This window comes from Alligator mississippiensis, chromosome 5, assembly GCF_030867095.1.
Source record: "Alligator mississippiensis isolate rAllMis1 chromosome 5, rAllMis1, whole genome shotgun sequence".
In the NCBI taxonomy this organism is placed as follows: domain Eukaryota; kingdom Metazoa; phylum Chordata; order Crocodylia; family Alligatoridae; genus Alligator; species Alligator mississippiensis.
Window position 1 is genome coordinate 208,605,894 of NC_081828.1, and position 21,746 is coordinate 208,627,639.

A 21,746-nucleotide genomic window follows, 5' to 3' on the forward strand; every position below is an offset into this window, starting at 1 on the left:
CCTCTGTTTTCCCTACTGGTGATGATGGTTCAGCTTTCACCTGCTTATCCATCTGCAACTCACTTAACTCTTCACAAATCTCAGAGGTCTGACTCTGGTCTCCTGGGCTTTTGCAGCACTGCCCCCTCGGTTGCAGCTGTTTTTCCTGCCGGAGATAATCCTAGATGGGTTTATTTTCTTTTTCTTTGGTAGCATGCTTATTTCTTAAGCAGAACTCCCCAGCTAGCACAGAAAATACCCTGAACTATACTTGTCAAGGGATGGCATCTTAAGGCAAAATGGTAAGCAACAAGATTACATAGGCTTATGCTGCAACTTTTGAGGTTTAGCAACTTGGATATGTCAAATTGCCTGGCTGTAAAAGAGAGGGGGAAAAAAGAGCAGCTTTTTGTTCAGGAATTGTTGCTAGGGGAAGGAATCACCCTGCCATTTCTTCCATTTTCAGTCTCTGAATCTGAGAAAGTCGTTTTCTCCAGTGACCCCAAATATCACAGGCTGGTGCTCCGAGTTTAGCCATATAATCAAGAGATGTACTCTGCAGTCACACAGCCAGGCTCAGCCTCAGCGCTGGAGGTGCTATGTTAAGTAACAGGTCTGTACTGCAGGGCAGGAAAGAAACCAGACAAAAAAGAAGAAAAGATATAAATTCAAGAGGAGGGAAATGCACTGAATATGGAGCCCCCTTCCCCCCTGAGAAACAGAAGTTGGAGACGCCTCACTCTGTCTCCCATCCCCTCCTTCATACATGGCCCTCAATTCATGAAACCCGTGAACAACACCAAGCTAAATCCACTCCTGTTCAGCAAATGTCTGAGAATAATTTGGAGCTGCACTGAAATCAGAGTCTCAGTTAGGCATGTGCTTAAGCGTATTCTGCAAACACCGGCTGCTGCGAGGCCCAGTACTCGGAGTGGCATGAGCAACGTCATTAAAATCACGTACCAATTTGCAGGCATGACAGTGACTAATGGTGAATTCCTTCAGATTACTCACAGTACGGAGAGTTATGCCTAGTTGTGTTTGCAGGATTGGGCCCATAACCACTAGCATAAAATCAGGAGAGCTTTATTGATTCACACTAGCTGGGAATGTAGCCTGTAAACTCCATAGCTTATCGGAGTATTACCATATTTTATGTCATTACTAACAGTGCTACTAAAATATTAATAAAGCTCAGGCTGATTTCAAAGACGTCTGCTGAATTGCTTAAAGAAGCCTTTCCATGCTGAGAAAACAGATTACAAGAGTACCAGAATTTTAACAAAAACTATCTGAATGTATTTTCCTTTCAGCGGTGTGTCATTTTCTGGAGGGGAGGGGAGCGATTCTCACAGTCAGTGTTTTAACCAAGCTTACCCTCCCATAATCAGAGCCCACCTGCTTTAATTTTACAGTCACATCACAGCAGGAAACAGCAGAAGCAGGTATGGAGAGGAAAAAAGAACCCCATCTTATTTAAAAAGTAACCAACTGAAATAACATGGGAGACAAAAAGTGGTTGATTAAGTAAATTGCTTTTTGAATAAACTCTCAGATTTTCAAATTTGTACTGGTTCTTTTAAATGCCTTTCTGCTTTCCCAGCAAATTAATTTAAAATTAAATTACCGGTTTCCTGCTGCGGAGGTCATAAGGTCTAACATATATTTTAACTTTAATAAATTAAATTATGCATGCTCTAGTCTATACTCTGTGCTGAAGGAATTATGATATAAAATTTACAGGAACAATTCAGCACCAATAGCCACAGGCCAAAGATCGCTCTGTTATTACCAGTCTATGGTTTTGATTTCACCATTAAGTTATATATATGCTAAAAAGTATAACTTGGAAAATGTATAACATTCAGAGAAGCTGCTAATACCAAAGGCACAGCATATACTAGTCAGGCACTTTGTTATAAACATTTTTTTAATGCAACGCGCGTACAGCTTGGTCCTAAGTAATGCTAATGACAGAGTATTGGTTACAGCATTTAAGCAACAGAAACAATCGTTTCGTGTTGCAAGTAGTGTAATCTGGGTGACGTCCCAAGTTCACTTGTCCAGAAAGCCTGTACACCCAGAGACCTTGGAAACTGTGGACTGTATAAGAGCGAACTGTGTGACTCGGCTCCTCTGAAGAGCAACAGAGCTAAGTCCATGAGCATGTTGTATAGCTAGGGTGAAAGAAAAGAAAATGTGTATTGTTTCATTAGTTACTATCTGCATTGCTGGCAGTAGGGGGCTCCTTCCTAGACACTTGGGGCTCCTGTACACATGACAGAGCTCTGCTCCGGTCTGCTAATTAGCGCGGGTTGCAGTAGACTCAATCAAGTCTTCTGTGAGTCTACTGGAGCGTGCTAATTAGCGTGCTCCAGCAGCCTCCCCATCGTATGTATTCAGCATCCCCCTGTTTCCAAATGGCGGCAGGGGCGCTTTAAGTAAAGCTTGTCGAACGAGCTTTACTTAAAGCGTCTCTGCCACCATTTCTGAAATGTGGGACACTGACTACATGTGATGCTGTGGGTACTTTAATTACAGTGGCTTTCCGAGCTGTTTTAATTAAGCCCCTCCACCCGAGCACGTGTATAGACACCCTTGTTTTCAGGAACTCCATGCCCAAACCCCTCCTCTCTATGACACTTACAACTATACACATAGTGATAATGGTATCATGTCATGCTAAACTCGCACAATGGGGCCAAAATGTCACTATGCAGGACAAGGCATTGATACAGATTAGGGTTGCCAAACATATGGCTCACAAGTCAGATCTGACCTGCAGAGATGCTCTATCCAGTCTGCTCGGCTACTGGTGGGCCACCAGAAGTTGGGGGCTATGGGTATGGGGATGGTTTGCCATGGAAACCAGAGCCCTCAGGCCCTGGTGGACATGGTGATGGGCAGCACAAGGGTGTGCAAGGGCTGATAGAGCTCCAATCACCCAAAAGCTACTTTACTCATCACCATCGAACCGGCCCTACCTCCTCAGTCAATGGCCCTGCCACTACCATTTGCTGCATGCCCCAGGCCTGAGCTGGAGCTGGAGCTACACCTGGAGCTGGAGCTGTCACCACCACATAGGTTGTGTACTGCCACCAAGGCACAAGGCATGTGGCAGCAGCCGCAGCGGGTCTGGCTCCTGCATGGGGCCAAAACTGCTGCCAATGGAGCCACCCTGTGTCCTGGGCTGGACCTGGCCTGCAAGGAGCCCTGTGGTCTGGATCCAGCCTGGGGCAGGAGGTGAGTATTGACACCCCTGATATAGGCCATCAAAACAACGAACTCTTTATTTTGCTCTGACAACTACACTTGAAAGGAAGACAGCTTCTGGAATAAAAGAAACTGTCCCATACATCTAGGGAGACACGATAATTCTGCACTGGGTGCCAAGTATCAGATGCTAGGTAAAAACGGTCTGAGTTCAGGTAACCCTCTCATTTCCAGTACACATTGCAGGGACAGCAAAGCAGTGTTAGCTGCTCCAAAGTGCATTTATTTTGGTCTGCTTAACTTTGGGCTGTTTGGTTTTGTTTTAATTCGAGCCAATTTGTTCTTTTGGCAGCAGCAGCAGTAGATTTATCTCCAATAAAACTCCACACTGTGGGTGGCTTATGTAATTTGTTTTTAATTTTTGTATCAAGTGCCAAGTTGCCAAGGCAATACACATTATGTTAATATTTATTGATTCAGTTGTTTTCATAATTTATAAAGAGAAAACACAAAGTGATACACAAACGGCACGCAAACAAATGGAAGGCGGACAGCCTCCTGAGAGTCACATTGGACCCTCTGTTGCTTGATATTCAAGTTACAACCAGGGACGTGCACACCTCAAACCCTTTGGCACCTCTTCGCATTTTGGTTCTTTGGCCTCTGCACAATGAGAAGTGAACATTAAATTGTATTCATAGTTAACCAACCTTATGGAATACAACTTGGCTGTACACATGTGGTTGGTTATAGCACAAGTAAGAGGGAAACAATGGTTTCTTCAAGGAACATGTAGTTGTTAATCTGGGTGACATCTCCAGTTCTTTTGTGCATGGGCTCCACACTTGTTGCTGGCATAAAGACATACAGAAGATCCACCAGTGGGTCCTGCCTATGTGACGCAGAAGTCTAGAAATAAAAGTGATGAACTTTGGTCGGCTCACATGGGGATTACTGCAAATTCCTGGCCTGTGTAAAAAGACTTGCTCTTGGCAAAAACAAAGTCAACACCAGCCACCAGCGGGAATTCATTGTATTTCCTTCCCAGTGACGATATCGTGCTTCCGTCCTGTACGGCTGAATTTAGAAAGACAAAGCATTGCAAGCCATAGTCCTCAGAAGTAATCTAGTAAAACGGATGTTTGGAAAGGCTCACTAACCCCTGTTCTGATCCTTACTCTAGCTCTGCTCCCACACTGACTCTGCTGTCCAGGCTACCCGCATCCAGCCAACACGGAGAATAAGCCTTTGATGCCAGGCAGCTGCTCCATAGAGCAGAGAGGTGGGCAGAGATGAGGCATGGGCACAGCCTTGGTTCTGCACCCCAATCCCTCTGCGGCAGGCTGGCAATAACTTCTGAGCAAGTTTGGCGAGGAATGCAAATGGTGACAGGAACTGAGCTGGGTCAGCTTGTTTTCCCTATAGAGCAAGTGGTGGGGGTTATAGGCTGGTTTGTGACTCCCCTGAAATAGAGTGCAACTATAAACTGCCCTTTAATCGCAGCAAAATGCTTGTGCACATGTAGATCAATTCAGCCCTGTGCAAAGGACGGCTGGTGGGCCTGCATATCACATTGCACTGAAAAGAATTCCCTGAACATGAGCCGTGCGCTGGCATTTTAAGGAGCTGTTTCACCCCTTGAGAGAGCTGAGAATTAAAAGCACCAGAACAATTTCTCACAGGGCAATGCTGACTGCAGGAAGCTGTCATTCCAGGAAATACTGCTCTCAGAGGAAGACCCTCTCCTTAATGACCTCACAATCTCAGTCTGGGATGGCGATGAAGCTGGCCTTTGCAAAGGAACACAATTCAGCATGGCAGTAATTAGTGCTTTAATGACTAGCCGGTCATCTTAATCTGTAAATCCCCATAAGAGCCAATATTTGAATATGAAACATCTAATACAAGGAGACAGATTGGCTAAAAACCCTGTTACTTGCACTTGGAGCTCTTCACTTGGATGTGGCCTGGTGCAGGAGTGAACAGGTATTATTATCGTATGATTGTTTACTGGCTTCTGTAAAAGAGCTATGATGTTTTTCCTGTTCCTAATGGAAAGCTCTGGATACCACAAAACCACCATAAATGGGAGCAATTGGCATTCTTCCTTGGCTACAATTTGCCCCCAGTGATTGGTCCCCTTCCTCAGCAGAGAAACCAAGACCATAAGTAATTGTTAAAGCTGAACTCCGCTCTATCCAATCCCTGGACACAACTGAAGCAGTTTGCATTGCTGCCGAGCTGCACGGAGCGCCTTGTTCTCCGTGCGCTACCTGTTGTGTAGGCACAATAAGGACAAGATCTTTATCTTTAAGGCAGAAGTCACTGTTTTAAGAAAAGAAGAGAAATACATACACATGAACCAAAGAAACTGCCTGGGGTTCTCACTGCCATCATTTATTATTTTCCCATATAATAAATGGGAAAACCATTTATTCTCCCAGCACATAAAGTGTAAGTTAGGGTTACTCCATGAACATCAGGGAATTGGGATGGTGCAACAGCACTAAGAGAGGCAAATCACACCATACACCTAGAAAATCCCCTAATTCCCTGAATAAGAGAAGAGGGGGATTTGTGTTACTTATCCTGGCTCAAATGAAAGAGGGCTGGGAGGAAGCTGTCAGCTCCACTGAACACTTTCCCTGCAGCATCCTCTCACCCCTACCTGATGAGGAGAGGAGGGCTGCTCCTAGCGAGTGATGTGAAATGTCAGAGTAAATCCACTCGGGACATTGCACAAGAGGAGTGGGATCATAGCCCAGACAGAGAAAGCTATCACACCACATGGTGTTCCTCCAAACTTACTTTTAACCAGATGGATAGCCGCACCTACAGGACTGTACAGAGAGACCCGGCTTGAGTTTGGGTGTGTGCAGGGTTAGCCATAAACACACACCTAGTGCAGGACACCAGTGCAATCAGGGGGATGGGGAGCATGACCGTCACAATGGAAAGAACTACTCAGTCAACAAGCAGTGCAGATCTGCGCGAAGCAACAGAGCATAAACTAGCTTGATTCAGCCGTTCAGTGAGCACAAGGAAACTACAGTGAGAGAAAGCAGGGCTGGAAGTGGCGTTGTCTGCCCGTTCCTGAAGTGCCTCCTTTTTCTCCATCGCAGACCACCCAATCCATCAGTCTGCTCTAATAGTGCATCTGCACAGACAGGCCTAGCTCTAGACAGTGCTCATCATCCCTTATGGTCACAAGCATCACTTTCACTCACAAACCGCAGACAGACAAGGGTTTTCAAATTAAAACCTAGGTGTGCCATTCTGCTGCAAGGCAAAATCCTGCCTCAGCGGGGTACAGGCACCTCTTTGAGCTATTAGTACATGGAGGAAGCATAATTGCTGCTACATATTCACTTGGATCCCTTGGACCTACGCCGACTGGAGGGGTTCTGTGCTTTGGGGAAGGGGCAGACGCGGAACAAATAGAAAGTTTCTGTATCAGGCGGCTTGGCAATTCCTGCTCTCCCTGGGTCCATTTGGAAATGTGGGGACCAGTAGGAGAACTGAGGGGGGTGACTGGGACAGCAGCCTGCAGTGCTGCCTTCGTTGGTAGGGGCAAGGGATGAGGCAAAAGTGGTTGCTGGCTGACTGCACTGCTGCAATAGGCATGGCAGCAGCTGGTACTCCCTCCCCCCACCCCCCCGATGTGTCCCAGCTGCCCCAGGCACAGATCTGCCCTGCTGTGCCTCCAATGGGGGCATTAAGGATATGTCTACACTGTGGCAGCAGAGAACTATCTCATGACGAGCCCTGCCCGCCTGCTCCCACTCCTTGCCAGTCAACCCTAGAAACACAGCTGAAGTAAGGATTTGGGGGCAGGGGGCAGTCAAAAGCATTCTCTTGGGTCACCTCTGCTAGCTCATTTCCAGGGCTGATATGCGCAGAATAGGCACAGGTGGGAAGGATGGACTGCCTCGGCAGTGAGCCCCGAAACGTGTGACGGGGACTGCACAGGCTGCACCAACGGGGGCCTCGCCCACATGAGCCACAGCCCCCTGACCACACATCACATGGGCACTGCCCACCTGCCCACTCCATTGTGCTATGTGGGTGTCCTGGCCCCATTTTCAGCTTCCCAGCCATGGACTCCCCGGCTGTACCACATCCCAAAGGCACCCTGGGTTGTGAGCTCCCTGGTGCTGTGGGCTGTGCGCTGCCGGGGAAGGAAGCAGAAGCCAGAGGAAGACTAGGGAGGGGGATCCTAGAGCCCCTGGGTCAGAGCAGTGGGGGTGGAGGGAGGGTGGTCACTGGTTGGAGCCCAGGGGCTTCAAGTTACTTCTTCAGGGGCCGCATATAGCCAGTTGGATAGTCCTGCCCTCAACAGCGATGAGACAGGTCACTCAAAAGGGAGAAAAGGAAATGCTTTTCCACATACAGCAGTTATTTTATGGATCTCTGCCCAAGAGCTATCATAGCACCAAGTTTTCAGTAGGAGTTTTAAAGCAGATTAGACAGCTACATGAATAACAGAAGTATCCTGAGTCATAAATGAAAGATTTAAAACATGAAAGATCTTTGAAAAGTTGTAAACCCTCATGCTTCACGGCTTGCCTCAAGACATTAGAGGCCAGGAAGAAATTTCCCTGGGGGACACACTATCCCACCAGTGCAGGCTTCCTTGCACCTTCCTATTAAACACTGGGTACCGGTGACTTTTGGTGACAGGACAGCATAGACGGCTGTCTTTTGGGATCCCGTTCAACAATTCTTAGACAACTCTCTTTACCTGCAGTTCAAAGGCCAGATAACATCTGACCCAAAGGAAGTCGTAACAGTTTGCTCATAATTAGAAAGCTCTTGAACATATGTCCTGTGATCTGGTTTTCAAAATGGCAGCAGCCAGAATAATTTTAGCTAGTACTTAATTTACTACGGGAGCCAGATAAGCATGTCAGTGAGTGATGATGCCAGGTTTGAGTCTACAATAAGTGCAGGCTTGTCACACTGCACACAATAGTACATTTGCTGTAGAGGTAGTCTCAGCTCCTCCTTGCTAACTCCTTCCCAAGGATAGTATGTGAAGTGTGCTATTGTACTAGAGTATGTCTGCAGTAACTCTACAGAAGTCAATTGAGTTATTACACTGGCATATCTCAGCACAGCGTTTGGTCCGTTAACTACCTGGGCATAGGATCTGAGGAATGAAATTAGTCTCCGAATCATTGCTAAACAATTCCTCTTAAACATCATGAGGCACTGGAGGAATCTAGAGCCAAATATTCATGCCTGTCCTCAGTCATCCTGTACACTGGGGCTGTTCAGCACAAGTAAGGTTAGCAGAACTGGGTCTTTATACAGCAAAGCTCCAAGACACTGTGACAGATCCTCAGCAGATGTCAACTGCTGCAACTCTGCCGAAGGCAGAGCAGCTGAGGACCTGCCCAAGTGGTTTTCAGCTTTGGGTACTGGAGAAGATTCATTTTAAGATGTCCAAAGATGTCTATTATCCGAGTCACAGCTGAGCTAACTGCCTTGTGTCTGTACGAGGTCCGGATGCTTTGCCAAATCTCTTCCTTCAAGAAAGTAAACAGAACACTTTTGCTGTGCTCCATTTCACATTCATCCAGAACATTTCAAGTGCTTGAACTTTGGCCCTGGAAAAGTAGAGAGAATTAATTCTAATTGCTCAGTCTTAGCTGGTCCAAGATCATTTTCCTCACCGTGCAGCACATTGTCCATAATAAAATATGGATTCATTCTTCCGAGGGTTCAGTTTTAAAATTAGTCTAAGTGGGAGAACTTGGCAGAGAGATGTACTGCCAAAGTTAATTTCTCCTGTTATCAATTCAAAAAGGCTTAAATAGACAGCGAAAGTGTTCCATAAGTGTTCATTGTTCAGAGTTCAAGCTAATACCTTTTGCTAAATTGCATTTTGATGTTTAATCACTATCTACTTTACGTTTCTTTTGGTAATTGGGATCTCTCCACTATGTAATGTGAAGAATTCAAACAAATGGGCTCCTCTGCCGTACGTTTCAGCTCCGCGAGGCTGTGGCGCTTCTAAGCTTTGCCTAAAAGTGTGATGTGCTTTGAGAGAGTGACTGTAGCAACCACAGACCTATTCAGCCAATTAAGGCCTTGCTATTTCTATTGTTATTAAGAAAGCCGTGTATTATTATACCTAATAAAAACAAAACAGGTGACAGGCTTTTAGCTGCCATTACTTTCTATTTCGCTATTTTAGATTCATTAGCAGATATGACAGTTTCAAACTCCCACGCCACCGCATACACACACAGACACAGACACACACACGCATATTAGGGCTGTGCGAAGCTTTGGTCCCTGATTCGATTTGGTGGAGGTTTGGCCCAATTCGGTGGCTGAATCTCTGTATCCGAATCGAATCAGAGGACCCTTTAATCTCTCTGAATTGAATCAGAACCCTCTGAATCGATCTGGAGAGATTCGGCGATTTGGACATAGACACAGCTGTAAATGTTTTTCTACATACCTCTAGGTACCAGGCAGTTCACGAATGCTGAGATGGTGCAGCAGATGGAGCGTCCCACAGGAGCGTGGGGGGGTCCTCAGTGCGCTCGGCAGCAGACCTGGGAGTAGACCAGAAGCACTTCTGGTCCACTTCTGGGTCTGCTGGGGAGCACGTGGGGGCCCCCACTGCACCCCCTGGCTCGGTGACTGGTGCCTCCTGGGTTGGGGGGGCACCTGGGGTCCCTCTGTGGCCAATGGCCGAGCCGGGGATTGTGTGCGTGTGTGTGTGTGGGGGGGCAGCATGCTGCCTGGTGGACCCAGAAGTGGACTGGAAGTACTTCTGGTTGACTTCTGGGTTCACCACTGAGCACGCGGGGGACCCCCCGTGCTCCTGTTGGATGCTCCATCCACCCCAGCATTGCAGCATTCACAAGCCACGCCTGGTACCTCGAGACATGTAGAAAAAACATTTAAAGCTGTGTCTATGGTTGAATACCTGATTCTCCAAATCAGCATCAAATCTTCAGATTTGCATTTGGCCGAATTGAGTCACAGTCCCTGATCCAGGCTGAATCCAAATCCAAATCTGAATTGAATAGGGCCCACTTCACACACCCCTAATGCATACAGACTCTCTTTTTCCCTGTGTCTGCAAAGCAAGACATCTGGTAATCAAGTTGTTCAGTTATTCTAAAATGCTGAGTGGCAGCATTTCAGTTTGCTTGCTTTTTTTTACCGAAGGGAAGAACTGTGAGGAATGCTCAGTTTCGGCAGTATTCTGCTAAGGGGAGAGTTATGGATACTAGAAAATGATACCCAGGAGACCATGACTGACATGTAGTCCATGGGGCTGGGCATTTGTCCGAATGCATGTTGTCAAGTTGGCAATGCCTGATATCAGTTCTTTCAATGCCAGGGCCTTTTATTGACTCCCAGGGTTTCATGGACCTGAGGCATCATGCTATGGAGGAATATGTTTCCTTGGCATCTCATACTGAACAAACACCCTAAAACCTAGAGCGTGACTGCTCTTATCGCATCAGCAAAGATAATGACAGGCAGTCTTCTTCTAGTCCTGCTCACCATGTCTTGATGAACCGGACATGGGAAATACAACTGTCCATACCTCGAAACCCACTGCAGAGATGGGTTAATATTTGTAATTGAGATGCATATTATTTCTATGGGCCATGCTAATTTTCTTGCTGCTCTTTTTCGTGGCATGAGAAATGAAGACTTTTTATTTTTTCTATTGTGTTAAAAATATTTATGGCTCTCTAAAAGAGGGATCTACACATTTTTTTAAATATGCAGCAAAAATTGTTGGCATCTTCTTGGGAAAAAAATTCTTATTTAGGCACAAAATGTATTACCCTGCTTTCTACTTTATTAGCCAGTGGGTGTGTTGTCTACACGTGCATTTGTTTACGCCGGCTTAAATTTACAGTCAAGTTGGCATAAGTCACCATATTTACTGTGTAGACATGCATGTGTAGGCACGCACCCATACTGCGCAGTAATTTGGGTACTGCGCAGTAAATGCGCGTGTGTTGACGCGCCCACTAATAATGAAAAAAATAAACTAATACAATTTAGTTCCCAAATAGAAAACTAATGGCCCAACATGAGTAAAAGGGTAGAATTTTATAAGATGGAGTGTATATATGAGTACACAAAATACCAAATATTTGCCTGATACAAATGGGTGCAGATTTCACTGATTTCAATGGAGTTTTGTCTTTTTACACTAAGAGAGAATGTGGCCTGGCCTAGGGACTGGTTCTGACATGAATAGCAATGTAATGTTATTTGAGGGGAATGCATAGTCCCTGAGAATGCTGTATATTCCCTGCAGTAAAGACCAAGAATAATATCCACAACTATTTGTGCGTGCTTTTTATTTTCTGTCCTTGTCTTCTGGACATTCACAATGTGGTGGATTATCCCTTTGGATTTATCTGTAGTGAAATCCATAGGAGCGTCAAAGCTCAGCACAAATAATTTTGTATCAACAACTTTATGCGCTGAATTATCTGAGACCCATTCTAATCTCAGGCAGGCAGAAGTCAGTTTGGCATAATTCCATTGACTTCAAGGGAGAAACTCCAAACTCTTATATCTATAAATTTTGATAGCAGTATTTCCATTATTTCAGCCGTCTTCACGCTAGTATGACTTGGGGATGTTGTGGATTTTCAGCATCTTACTATCTTTAAGTCAACACTAGATACATTTCTAAAAGATATACTCTAACACAGACAAAAGTTATGGGCTTGATGAAGAAATCAATAGACGAGGTTCTTTGGCCTGTCATATAGAGGGTTCATAGGGTCATAGGAAATTAGTAGGCCTGTGCGAAGCAGCAAGTATTTGATTTGGCTTTGGATTCAGCCAATTCAGAGGGAGAGAGATTCAATTTGGTGATTTGAATCACAGTCCCAATTCAATTTGGCTGATTTGGATTTGGAGATTTGGCTGCTGAATTGGGCTGAATCTGTGGCTGAATCTCCTCTGAATTGAACAGGCAGCGGTGGCAGGGGCAGTGGTGGGGCTATGGCGGCAGCAAGCAGGACCTCCCTCCGCCCGCTCCCCCAGCCCTGCCCATATCTGTCCTGCCCGGCCCCAGCATCCTGGCCCCCTTTAAAAAAAAAAAAGTCACACACTCACTGGTGGCAGCAGCAGCAATTGGGGCCTCTGGGGGCTTGTGACAGAGCCCCCCTGTGCACGCAGGGGCAGCCTGGCATCTGTGTGGCATCTGTCGCATTGCACAGGTGCAGCATGGCTCAGCAAGGCACTGTCCTGGAGCCGGGGCAGCTCCAGCAGTCACCTGGAGCCCGGCACTGCTCAGTCCCAACTCCTGGACAGTGCCCAGAGCCCCACAGCGCCACGCTGCACCCTCGTGAAGCAACAGCTGCCATGTGGGTGCCAGGCGAGAGGGGTGATCCCCACTGCCTCGTGGTGTGTGGAGGAGCTCTGCTATAAGCCCCCAGAGGCCCTGATCACTGCTGCTGCAGCCGGTGAGTGCGGGGCTTTAAAAAAAAAAAAGTGCTGGGACGCTGGGACAGGCGAGACAGCCATGGAGGGTGGGGCTGCGGGAGTGGGTGGGGGGGTAAGGCCTGAAGGGAAGGGCACTCGGGGGGGGCTGGGGGAGCCAGCAGGAGATGGGGGGGTCCCCATGGTCCCCTCCTCCCTCCTCCAGCCCCCCTGTCCCCTGCTTACCGGCACAGAGCCTGGGTCCAGCTCCCTGCAGCGGCAAGCGGGGAACACCTGAATCTCTGAATTGATTCAAAGGCTTCTGATCCCATTCAGACCTTTTAATGGGTCTCCCGATTTGATTTAAATTCAGAGATTCGGCCCCCGAATAGGGCTATATCTCCTCCGAATCAAATCAGCTACCGAAGCTGTGCACAGCCCTAGAAAGTAGGGCTGGAAGGGACCACACAAGGTCATCTAGTTCAGCCCCCTGCTCACGGCAGGACCTTCCCTGACTAAGCAATGCCAGACAAGTATCTGTCTAATCTTCTCTTGAAATTTTCAGGGATGGAGATTCCACAGCTTCTCTAGGCAGCCTGTTCCAATGCTCCAACACCCTCATAGTCAAAAAGTTTCTCCTGATCTCCAACCTGTATTTCCTCTGCTGAAGCTTAATGCCATTGCTCCTAGTCCAGTCCTGTATGGCCATAGAGAAAAGCCTGTCCCCATCCTCTCTGTAATTCCTTTTCAGGTAGTTGAAGGCTGTTTTCAAATCCTGCCTCCCATGCCCCTTTTCTTCTCCAAACTAAATAACCTTAGTTCTTTTCTCAAAAGGCATGCCTCCCAAGCCCCTAATCATGTTTAAGAGTTAAACTAGATGATCATAATGGTCCTTCCTGATCCTAAAATCTATGAATCCATTACTTAGAAGAGACTGTCTCTTGCATATAAAGTGGACATATGCAGAGATGATACAAATAACTATTAAACTTGAAGGAATGACAGGGAAAGCTCTTGAACATACATACTGAGGGGCAGAAAGGCAGAAAAAACAGCCCGGAGCATGCCAGAAAGTGTATGGTTCAACATCCTTCTTTTGCAGTTCTTGTGGTCACTTCTTGAGTTAATACATAATTCCTCTGTAGCCTCTAATGTTGCATTAACTTGTGCTTTTGCACAGCATGATTCAAAGTTGATGACTAATTGAGCTAAATCAGTTTAGATTCAATGGTTTCCCCTCTAAAATCTGAGATGAATTAAAAAAAACAGCTTCATCAACAGGAAAATGTTTCTTGCCAACATGTCAATTGGGGGGGGGGGGGGGGAAGGGGGAAATCGATGGAAAAAAAGTCTAAACCAATAACAGTTTTGACCTTCCCATTTTATTTTGGTAATAGCAAAGGTTTCATTTTGGTCAGGTAAAGCATTTAGCCGCAGCTTTACCATTTTGATGCACTGTTTCCGTTTTTAAAAGTATATCATACTTGAGATATATTTTATATTGATTTTTTAATGTCACATATTTCAGCATTATCCATCGAAATTGCCTATGATCGAAAATGCTTTTTACCTTATAAAAATTATACATTCAAAAAAGCTTGGGTTTTTTGGACGCAAAATGTTTCAGTAATTCCCAACACAATTTTACGGGACTTTTGCAGGAAGTTTTCACATTTTGTTAGCTTGTTCGTTTGGTTCTTTGGTTTAGAACAAAACCGAATTGCCCATGCAATGGAAAGCCTGATGAAATTAGAACCTACGCCCCAGGGGTCGGGGACTCTCCCAGTGCGTTCCCATGCACCGGTCATCACAAGTGTTAGCTCCAGCCGCAAGTGAGTGGAGAATTACAGATCAGAAGATGGAGGTGAGTGTAAGTGTCAAAGTGGTATCTCTCGGACCAATTTAGCATGCAGCGGGTGCGAATGAGCGATACCGATAAGGTGTTCTGGATGGGTGAAGTTCAGTTCTGGTATTTGTCAGGCTCAGCTCCCACAAAACCCCACGGGACTAATTCTGCTCTGCCGGCAGGGTAAATCAGGATCAGTGGCACACCTGGGTTGACCCCCTTGAATATGCCTATGGCACCAAAGTGCTGTGCTGAAAAGCAGCAGGCAGCTCAGCCTGGCTCAAGCAAGGCACTGAGGGAATTGCATCCAACCCCACATCCCAGGTAACATCCTGTGTCTGTGGCACATTAGGAGTAACACGAGTCAGGTCAGTGCAGTTGCACAGGTGAAAAATGAGGAGGCCAGAATCAGCCCCTCCTGTGTCTCTGCCAATTCCCAAGGAGGATTGGAACAAAAGTGTCTGTGCTCTCCCCTTTCCTTAGGCAATGTTTCCTGCACCAGATACCAGGTTGTAGTAAGGGATAGCCTAGCAGCTGCTACAGCGGCTCTGTGCCATCTGAGGATTTCCCCATGCAGGGGAATCCTCAGGCAGCCAGATATGCTGACTTTCCAGCTGCTTTGCAAAATCGCTGTGTTGAAAAGGAGCCACAGTGGGGTCTGGGATCTGGCCCATTATGACATGCAGGGAGGGAGTGTGCCACAGAGCTGCATCCGGTCTTTAGTAAGGGAGTAAAGGAGCTGTAAAGCTTGCCTCCTCCACGGCAGCAGGAAGCGAGCCCGTTCCATGTGACCCAATTAGCCACTCCATTGTAACAAATCAATAATGGCACTTTCTGAAGACAAGTGAACAAGTGCTGCTGGCTTGGTGCTCCACTGTGTTTGAAACGATAAAAGGTGTTATCCCCGCAGAACAGAGTGGCCAAAGCGTATCTTTGTTACAGCATCGGAGGTGCGTCGAATGCATTTGCAGAAGAGCACTTTGCCATATGGAGACACCAGCCCCTTCCGCACAGATTTTGATCTCGTTATGCTTGCTAAATCTATCAGGGAACGCACTGTTTGACTGCAGAAACGCAAATGTAAGAAGCTATCTCTTTATTTGACCAAGCTTTGGAACATATTTTCAAGGAGAGAATCATTAAGATATGGAGATAAACAACCTGTGTTTACCAATGGTAGATGGCACCAGACGAACATGATACCTTTCTTTGATGAGAGAACAAAGGAAATGAGGTAGATCTAATGTGTCTGCACTTCAGTACGTCACTTGATACTGTACCAGATGGAAAATTATTAGTTTAACAGGAGAAGATGAGGATGAACACAAGTATCATGAGGTGGACAAGGACCGGGCTAAAGGGAAGATTAAAAAGGGGAGGGTTTCAATTGATTAGTGGAGTTTTTCATGATCAGTCTCAGGACCACTTGTATTAAATTTGTATTAATTGCCCTGGCATTAAACGTAACAGCACTAATGGAAGTTGGGAGGCATTGGCAATATGGGGACGTGTGAGAATAGCATATAGAAAGAACTGGGAGATTTAAAAGAACAATATTCAAGGTCATGCAGTTGGGACTGCACAAGAAGTTGTGGGATTAGCTGAAGTCCAACTGCTGGAGATGACAGAGGAGGGTATCTTTGCCAGTCACAGGTGGTCTATGAGTCACCAGTGTGATGACACTATTGCCCAATCCTGCAAGGTATCAGGATCATGACTTAAGACGCATAAAAAGCTACATGGGCTAAGCAAGCGTGCAGTGGATCTAAATATTCGATTAAAGTGTCTGATGTGGCAGGGAGGCACTTCCACCCTTTTGTGCAGATAGCTCTTTGGATCTGGCCTGTTTTGATTTCTGAAAACTTTTGCTGCTAAATGAAGTCCTTACAAATGACTCTGTTGGCCAGCTGGCAGCATTTTGAACTCTGTTTCCACCATTTTAATGTCTCAAACTATTCCCAATTCTTTCAGAGCTGTGAATTCTGCTGTTGCATCCAGGTGGTCTCAGTTTGGGGCCAGAAACTTCTCCACAGCGTTCTCAGAAACTGATTTCCAAGATTTAATTCTTGGGGGAGCCAAAATTATCAGGTGAGTCAACAGCTTTCAAAAGAGGGCAACCAGCTGCTTGCTCCAATACTGCTGCACTTCATCATCTGACCTCTACTCCGAGTGGGCGATGGGGGTGAGTGCCCAGGGCACTGTGGTCAGGAGGGCACCACACACACACACACACACACACACACACACACACACGAGCAGCCCATGCTCACAGCGGCAATGCTCTCCCCCTGCGCCAGGCAGGAGGAGCAGTGCCCAGCCTAACCTACCCCTTGCCTCCACCCACTGCTCAGGAGGAGCTGGGCTGGGCAGTGCAGGCGGCAGCACCCTGCCACTCCGCCTCCCCGCGGGACAGTGCCCCACACCCCTGCCTACCTGTCTGCCTGCAGCCGTGCCAATGGCTTGGGGAGGGGGACACACAGGCTGGGGTGGGGGGAGGAGAACACCAAAGTACAAGTTCACCCAGCATGCCACTTTCCTTTAGGCTGGCTCTGCCTCCACTAAATACACGCCATGTACATGAAGAGCCTTTTTTCCCCTTCAGAAGACAATTCATATTTGGACTTCTCCGTCTCGGGAGTATTGCAAGGATCTTCATTATCATACAATAGACAATTCATTGGAGCCCAAATGCATCTGAGAGTATCATCTGATGATTTACCAACACAACAGATGGTTTATTCTTCCTCCCCCCGCCCCAGAATTAAATGAGTCTCCAAATTTAGAGCGCGAGGGAATTTCCCACTCAGGAATACTGACAGGGACAGACTGCCCCTGTGGCGAGGGATGCCGGCCCATCTGTTCCAGCCTTGAGTGGCAACGTTGCAATGACTGGCACCCACAGCTACGTAAAAAGAGAAAGGCTCGCTGCATTTAGATTGGGCATTTCTTACACAGGCACATTTTCTGGACCTCGGTCCTGCTTGTCCTTTGCTGTTCCAGTCTAGTATCTGGATGGCTTTTTATTCGAACTGATCTTTCCACCACGTGTGCAGGCTGCACGCCTGTCTCTCCCGGCTGTCTGTACTGTCAGAGTATCTCGGTTACAGAGAGGAGATGAAGGTGCTCTCAGGTATACGAGCTTATTACAGGCCCTCACACTGACAGTGTCACAAATTGGTACCTTTCAGCAAGATGGTTGCTGCCAGCATCGTCTTAAATAATAGAAGTGTCAGTTGAAATTAAAAAAACCCCCAAAACTTCCCTATTCCATTGCACAGAACATACGGTTGTAGGAGGGTTTCTCACCTCTTAGTAACACGGGAGCTGCTTTCTGTACAGCTTACTTAAAAGGGGCTTTGTGACCTTCCCAGCATAGCTCTCTGATGGTCATTCTTAGCAGGGAAGCCCTGGCACTCCATGAAAATACTCGCTCCGAGCCAATCCTGCATCCCATCTTGCAGTCCTGATTTAGACAGAACCCCCACTAGCTTTCCAGTTATTCCAGCTGAGTCTGGATTGACATGAATATAAAATGGCTACAGTGGGTCTTTGTCTGGGAATGAACTTCAAGATTCAGCTCATAGTGCTAATATTTCTAGCAGCGCACTTGAGAAACACAGAAGTTCGCTTCTAAGACAAGTACGTCACAGTTTCGACTGCTGCGAGGTGCCATGAATTAATCGCAGCGGCAGCCAGTTTTGCAGGGAGGATGCTTTAAATGTCTCCTGTACAGAGAAAAAATACATTTCTTTTTGCACTGAATATTCTCTTATCAAACCTGGGAGGGAGGGAGGAGGGGTGGTTGCTCTCTGAGGATTATCTCCAGTGACTACTGCAGGCAATCAACAGAGGCCCTATGGGAAGCCGGAGTGGGCACAATTGTGGGTTTCCCTGTCCAGGGCATCAGACAGGAATATTCATTAATAAATGCTGATTTATGCATCTCCTTTACTAGGCAACAACAATGAATCCCGTGCAGAAGTGATGCAGGTTCTGGCACTGTTGCCAACTGTAACCGCTGAATCCCATTTGAGCCATGTTTCTAAAAAGTCGCAGGATACATTTTTTCCCCTAAGCATCCTTCTTCAGGAACACATGCACACAACATTGGCCTCCCTTGTTCTAAAATATTTAGCTATGTAAAAATATGGGTTACAATTAGGGAAAAGTTAGAATAGATTTGAATGTTTAATGAAACCCCCAGTAGCTCTTGTTTCATTTATGTAGCGTACTCTGAACACAGAATGCTATTTAACCGTATTTGTGGTCCTTTCTCTGAGCTCAGGCAAATGCCATTCACATTTCCCTTGGTTTTCCTTTGCAGGATTTACAGTGGCTTATCATCGTAACATGGATTTGTCGAGATACAAGCTAGTCCAGAATGTGAGCGCTCCACGGGATTAATGCTATAAAAGTGCCACTTGAGCGAGGAAACAAACTTCATAGCTTCTGACAAAGTTTTCCCCAAGATTGGACAACTAACAGTTGTAGTGTCTAAGTACCACCTATCCAGGGAATTGGGGTATAATACTGAATTATGAGTCATATCATTTCCCCTTTGATATCCAGTGGTTGATCTAAAGTGTCTTTTACGGGTTAACACAACATCTGCTATTGGACTAGGCTCTGCCAAAACTAACAATACTTTTAATCAGAAAGCATATTGGACCTTTGCCCCAGTGCTCTGCACTGTCAGTAATAGTTTACACCTGTGCAAAGGCGATCTAATTGTGCCTTGCAGGATTACTTGTAGAACACCTCTAACTTGGGAGTGAGTCTCTTCTCCAGACACAGGGCTAGAGCTGCAGCTTTGCAGTGTATTGGTAAAGGCTCACTGACTTCTGTAGAGATACTGTAACTTGCACCAGCTGTGAATCTGGCCACAGAGATCTAGCTGAGAGAGAGCTGCTGCTCAATCTGTAGGCCTCATGGGCCAGATGAATAGCATGGGGCCAGTCTGCAGGCCAGATCCCTCGTGGGATCAGCACATGGGGCCAAACCCTGTGCGGCCTCAGCCCAGCCCTGCATGCCCACTCTATTGTGCAGGGCCACATTATCCAGCCCACCAGGCTCCCTGTGGGTCTGGAAATTTGGCAGCAGGGGAGCAGCAATTACTGTTGTCACCACTCCCCTACAACTAAATTTTCTGATTGTGGGGAGCCGGGCAGGGTGGATGGCCTGCCTCCATAGCCCAGATTTAGCCTGTGGGCTAGAGATTGAGCACCCCTGAGTTAAGCTAGTTGGTACAGCTGTGTAATACATAATTACCTGGCTCCTTGTAAAATAAAATGGTTTTGTGTCCAATTGTTCACTGCTTACATAACAGCAAATGGAGATGGAATAAGAACTCCAAACTCCAAACCAAAACCTACCCACCCTCCCCACCAAAGTGAATGATTCAAAATAAAAAAAATACCACGTTTCATGTAAACTTTTCCATTTAGTTCCAAATTTCATTTCATTCTTGGTTTACTTATATTGTGCATTACAGTGCTTCAACATTTTTGATGGGTTCAAGGAAGGTCAATCTGATGTTTCTCAACACACTCTTTTCTCGCAATTTCCAATCCACAAACATTTCAACATGTCTGGTTTTGACCTGATACAAGACAAAACCCCAATGCGCGTGTTTCCCGCAGACTAGCGATCCCAGTTTTTCACAAGCTCTAGCAGGTGTCACTAGGATTCGGATCGTACACTTGCTTGCAACAGTAATGTGAAACGGTCTAGCACCCGGCCATTCCTGCGAGATGTCAATAACTATCCGAATGTGTAAAAATGTAACACTCCTACTGGATTGAATGTGATGTCTTTTTTTCACTTATCTAGACCTGGTAGTTTCTGCAATACCAGCCAGTTTCAATGAGAAGTAATTACATTCTGGTTTGTGCCAACAGAGTGAAAACTTCTAGTCCCACAAAAGAGTGGATTGGGGAGGTGGGGGTGCAAAAAGGTCGATCCAGGAGTGTATTCAGGGGGAAGGAGTGGATCCGGAGGGGGGAGGGGGTGGTAGGGGCAGAGTTGCACCTGCCTTTGGCTGTGCACAGCATGAAACAGGCCTCAGAGATCACCAGTTTGGCAGTGGAGCTCCTGCCGGGCGCTTTGCATGTGCTGGGAGCTCTATGAGCTCACCAGCTGGTCTGCCTGGATCCCCTGCTTTCTACTCCAGCATTTGCTGCTGCTTGCTTTAACCCCACCCTCCTCTCCCACCCTTGAATTCAGCAGCAGGGGAAAGGAGGGGACGAGCAGCAGCACCAGTAATGCTCAGCCCCTGCCTTCATGCAGCCCTGGAGCTGGGGGACTGCGTGCACTGCCATCATTCATTGTTCATCCCCTCTCCTCCTTGTCTCTGCTGCTGAATCCTAGCGGGGAGGGAGGGAGGGAAGGGAGGGACAGAAGTGGGAGGGGAAGATCAAACAGCAGCTGGCTCCAGAGCCGCTTGAAAGCAGGGTTTCTGAGAAGACCCCACGCTGACCAGGCTGTGAGCTCCCCGCATGTGCAGAGCCTTGCACACGTGCTAGTGTGTCCACACGCACTTTGGCAGTGTGGTGCGTGTGTAATGAGCTCTCTTCACTGCCTATGTACCACGCTGCCGAGATGGCTAGAGGTGCAGGGATGTGGCTAGAGGTGCAGCCACATACATCCCTGGATCCACCCATGGTCCCATACACATTCACCCACACGCATTCAACACTGTGAACATATGCATGTATGTATGCACAGAAAGTGAACGTATGTACATCCAAAGAATAAATGAGCTTGGTGCTTTTGTGGGCTTGATAAGCAAACCAGAGATTTTAGCACTTCACCACAATGACCCTGCCAGGAAGTGGCATGAAAATCTCTTTAAAATTCCCAAAGAAACCGATTCAGTCACTAGAACAAGCAAATAAATTGCTGACAATCTATAACATAAGATTAAACAATAGCAACAATGTCACCTCACTCCAAACTGCTGCATTCAGATTTTACCTTTCACCAGCAATCTACTCATGGATTCAGCTACTACAGGGATAAAGAGAAGATTTGAAAGAGAACTCAAACATTATCCATAGAAATCATCCTAGTTAATGACTGCCACAAAGTTGTTTCATGCATTCTTGATCTCCATTTAGATATAATAAGGCAGCAACTGACAGGATCTATCCGAGATTAAATAACACACCTGCTGCTAAGAACACATCTGACATGCACAATACCAGAACAGCAAATAGTCACAGTCAGCCTTGGGTTTACCTTCCAAGTCACGTACGTTAAGCCACAAATCGATGATTTTGATGTAAACACC

The 21,746-nt window shown here is 46.5% G+C and overlaps 1 protein-coding gene across 1 annotated transcript in view; it reads right to left on the minus strand.

Moving 5' to 3' along the window:
* LOC102565252 (sodium channel protein type 5 subunit alpha) overlaps positions 1-21,746 on the minus strand; it is a 309,008-nt gene that overhangs the window by 69,218 nt on the left and 218,044 nt on the right. The window contains exon 18 of the mRNA XM_059729221.1: positions 2-145. Within this exon, the coding sequence (XP_059585204.1) occupies positions 2-145 (144 nt within the window). The remainder of the gene's footprint in view (position 1; positions 146-21,746) is intronic.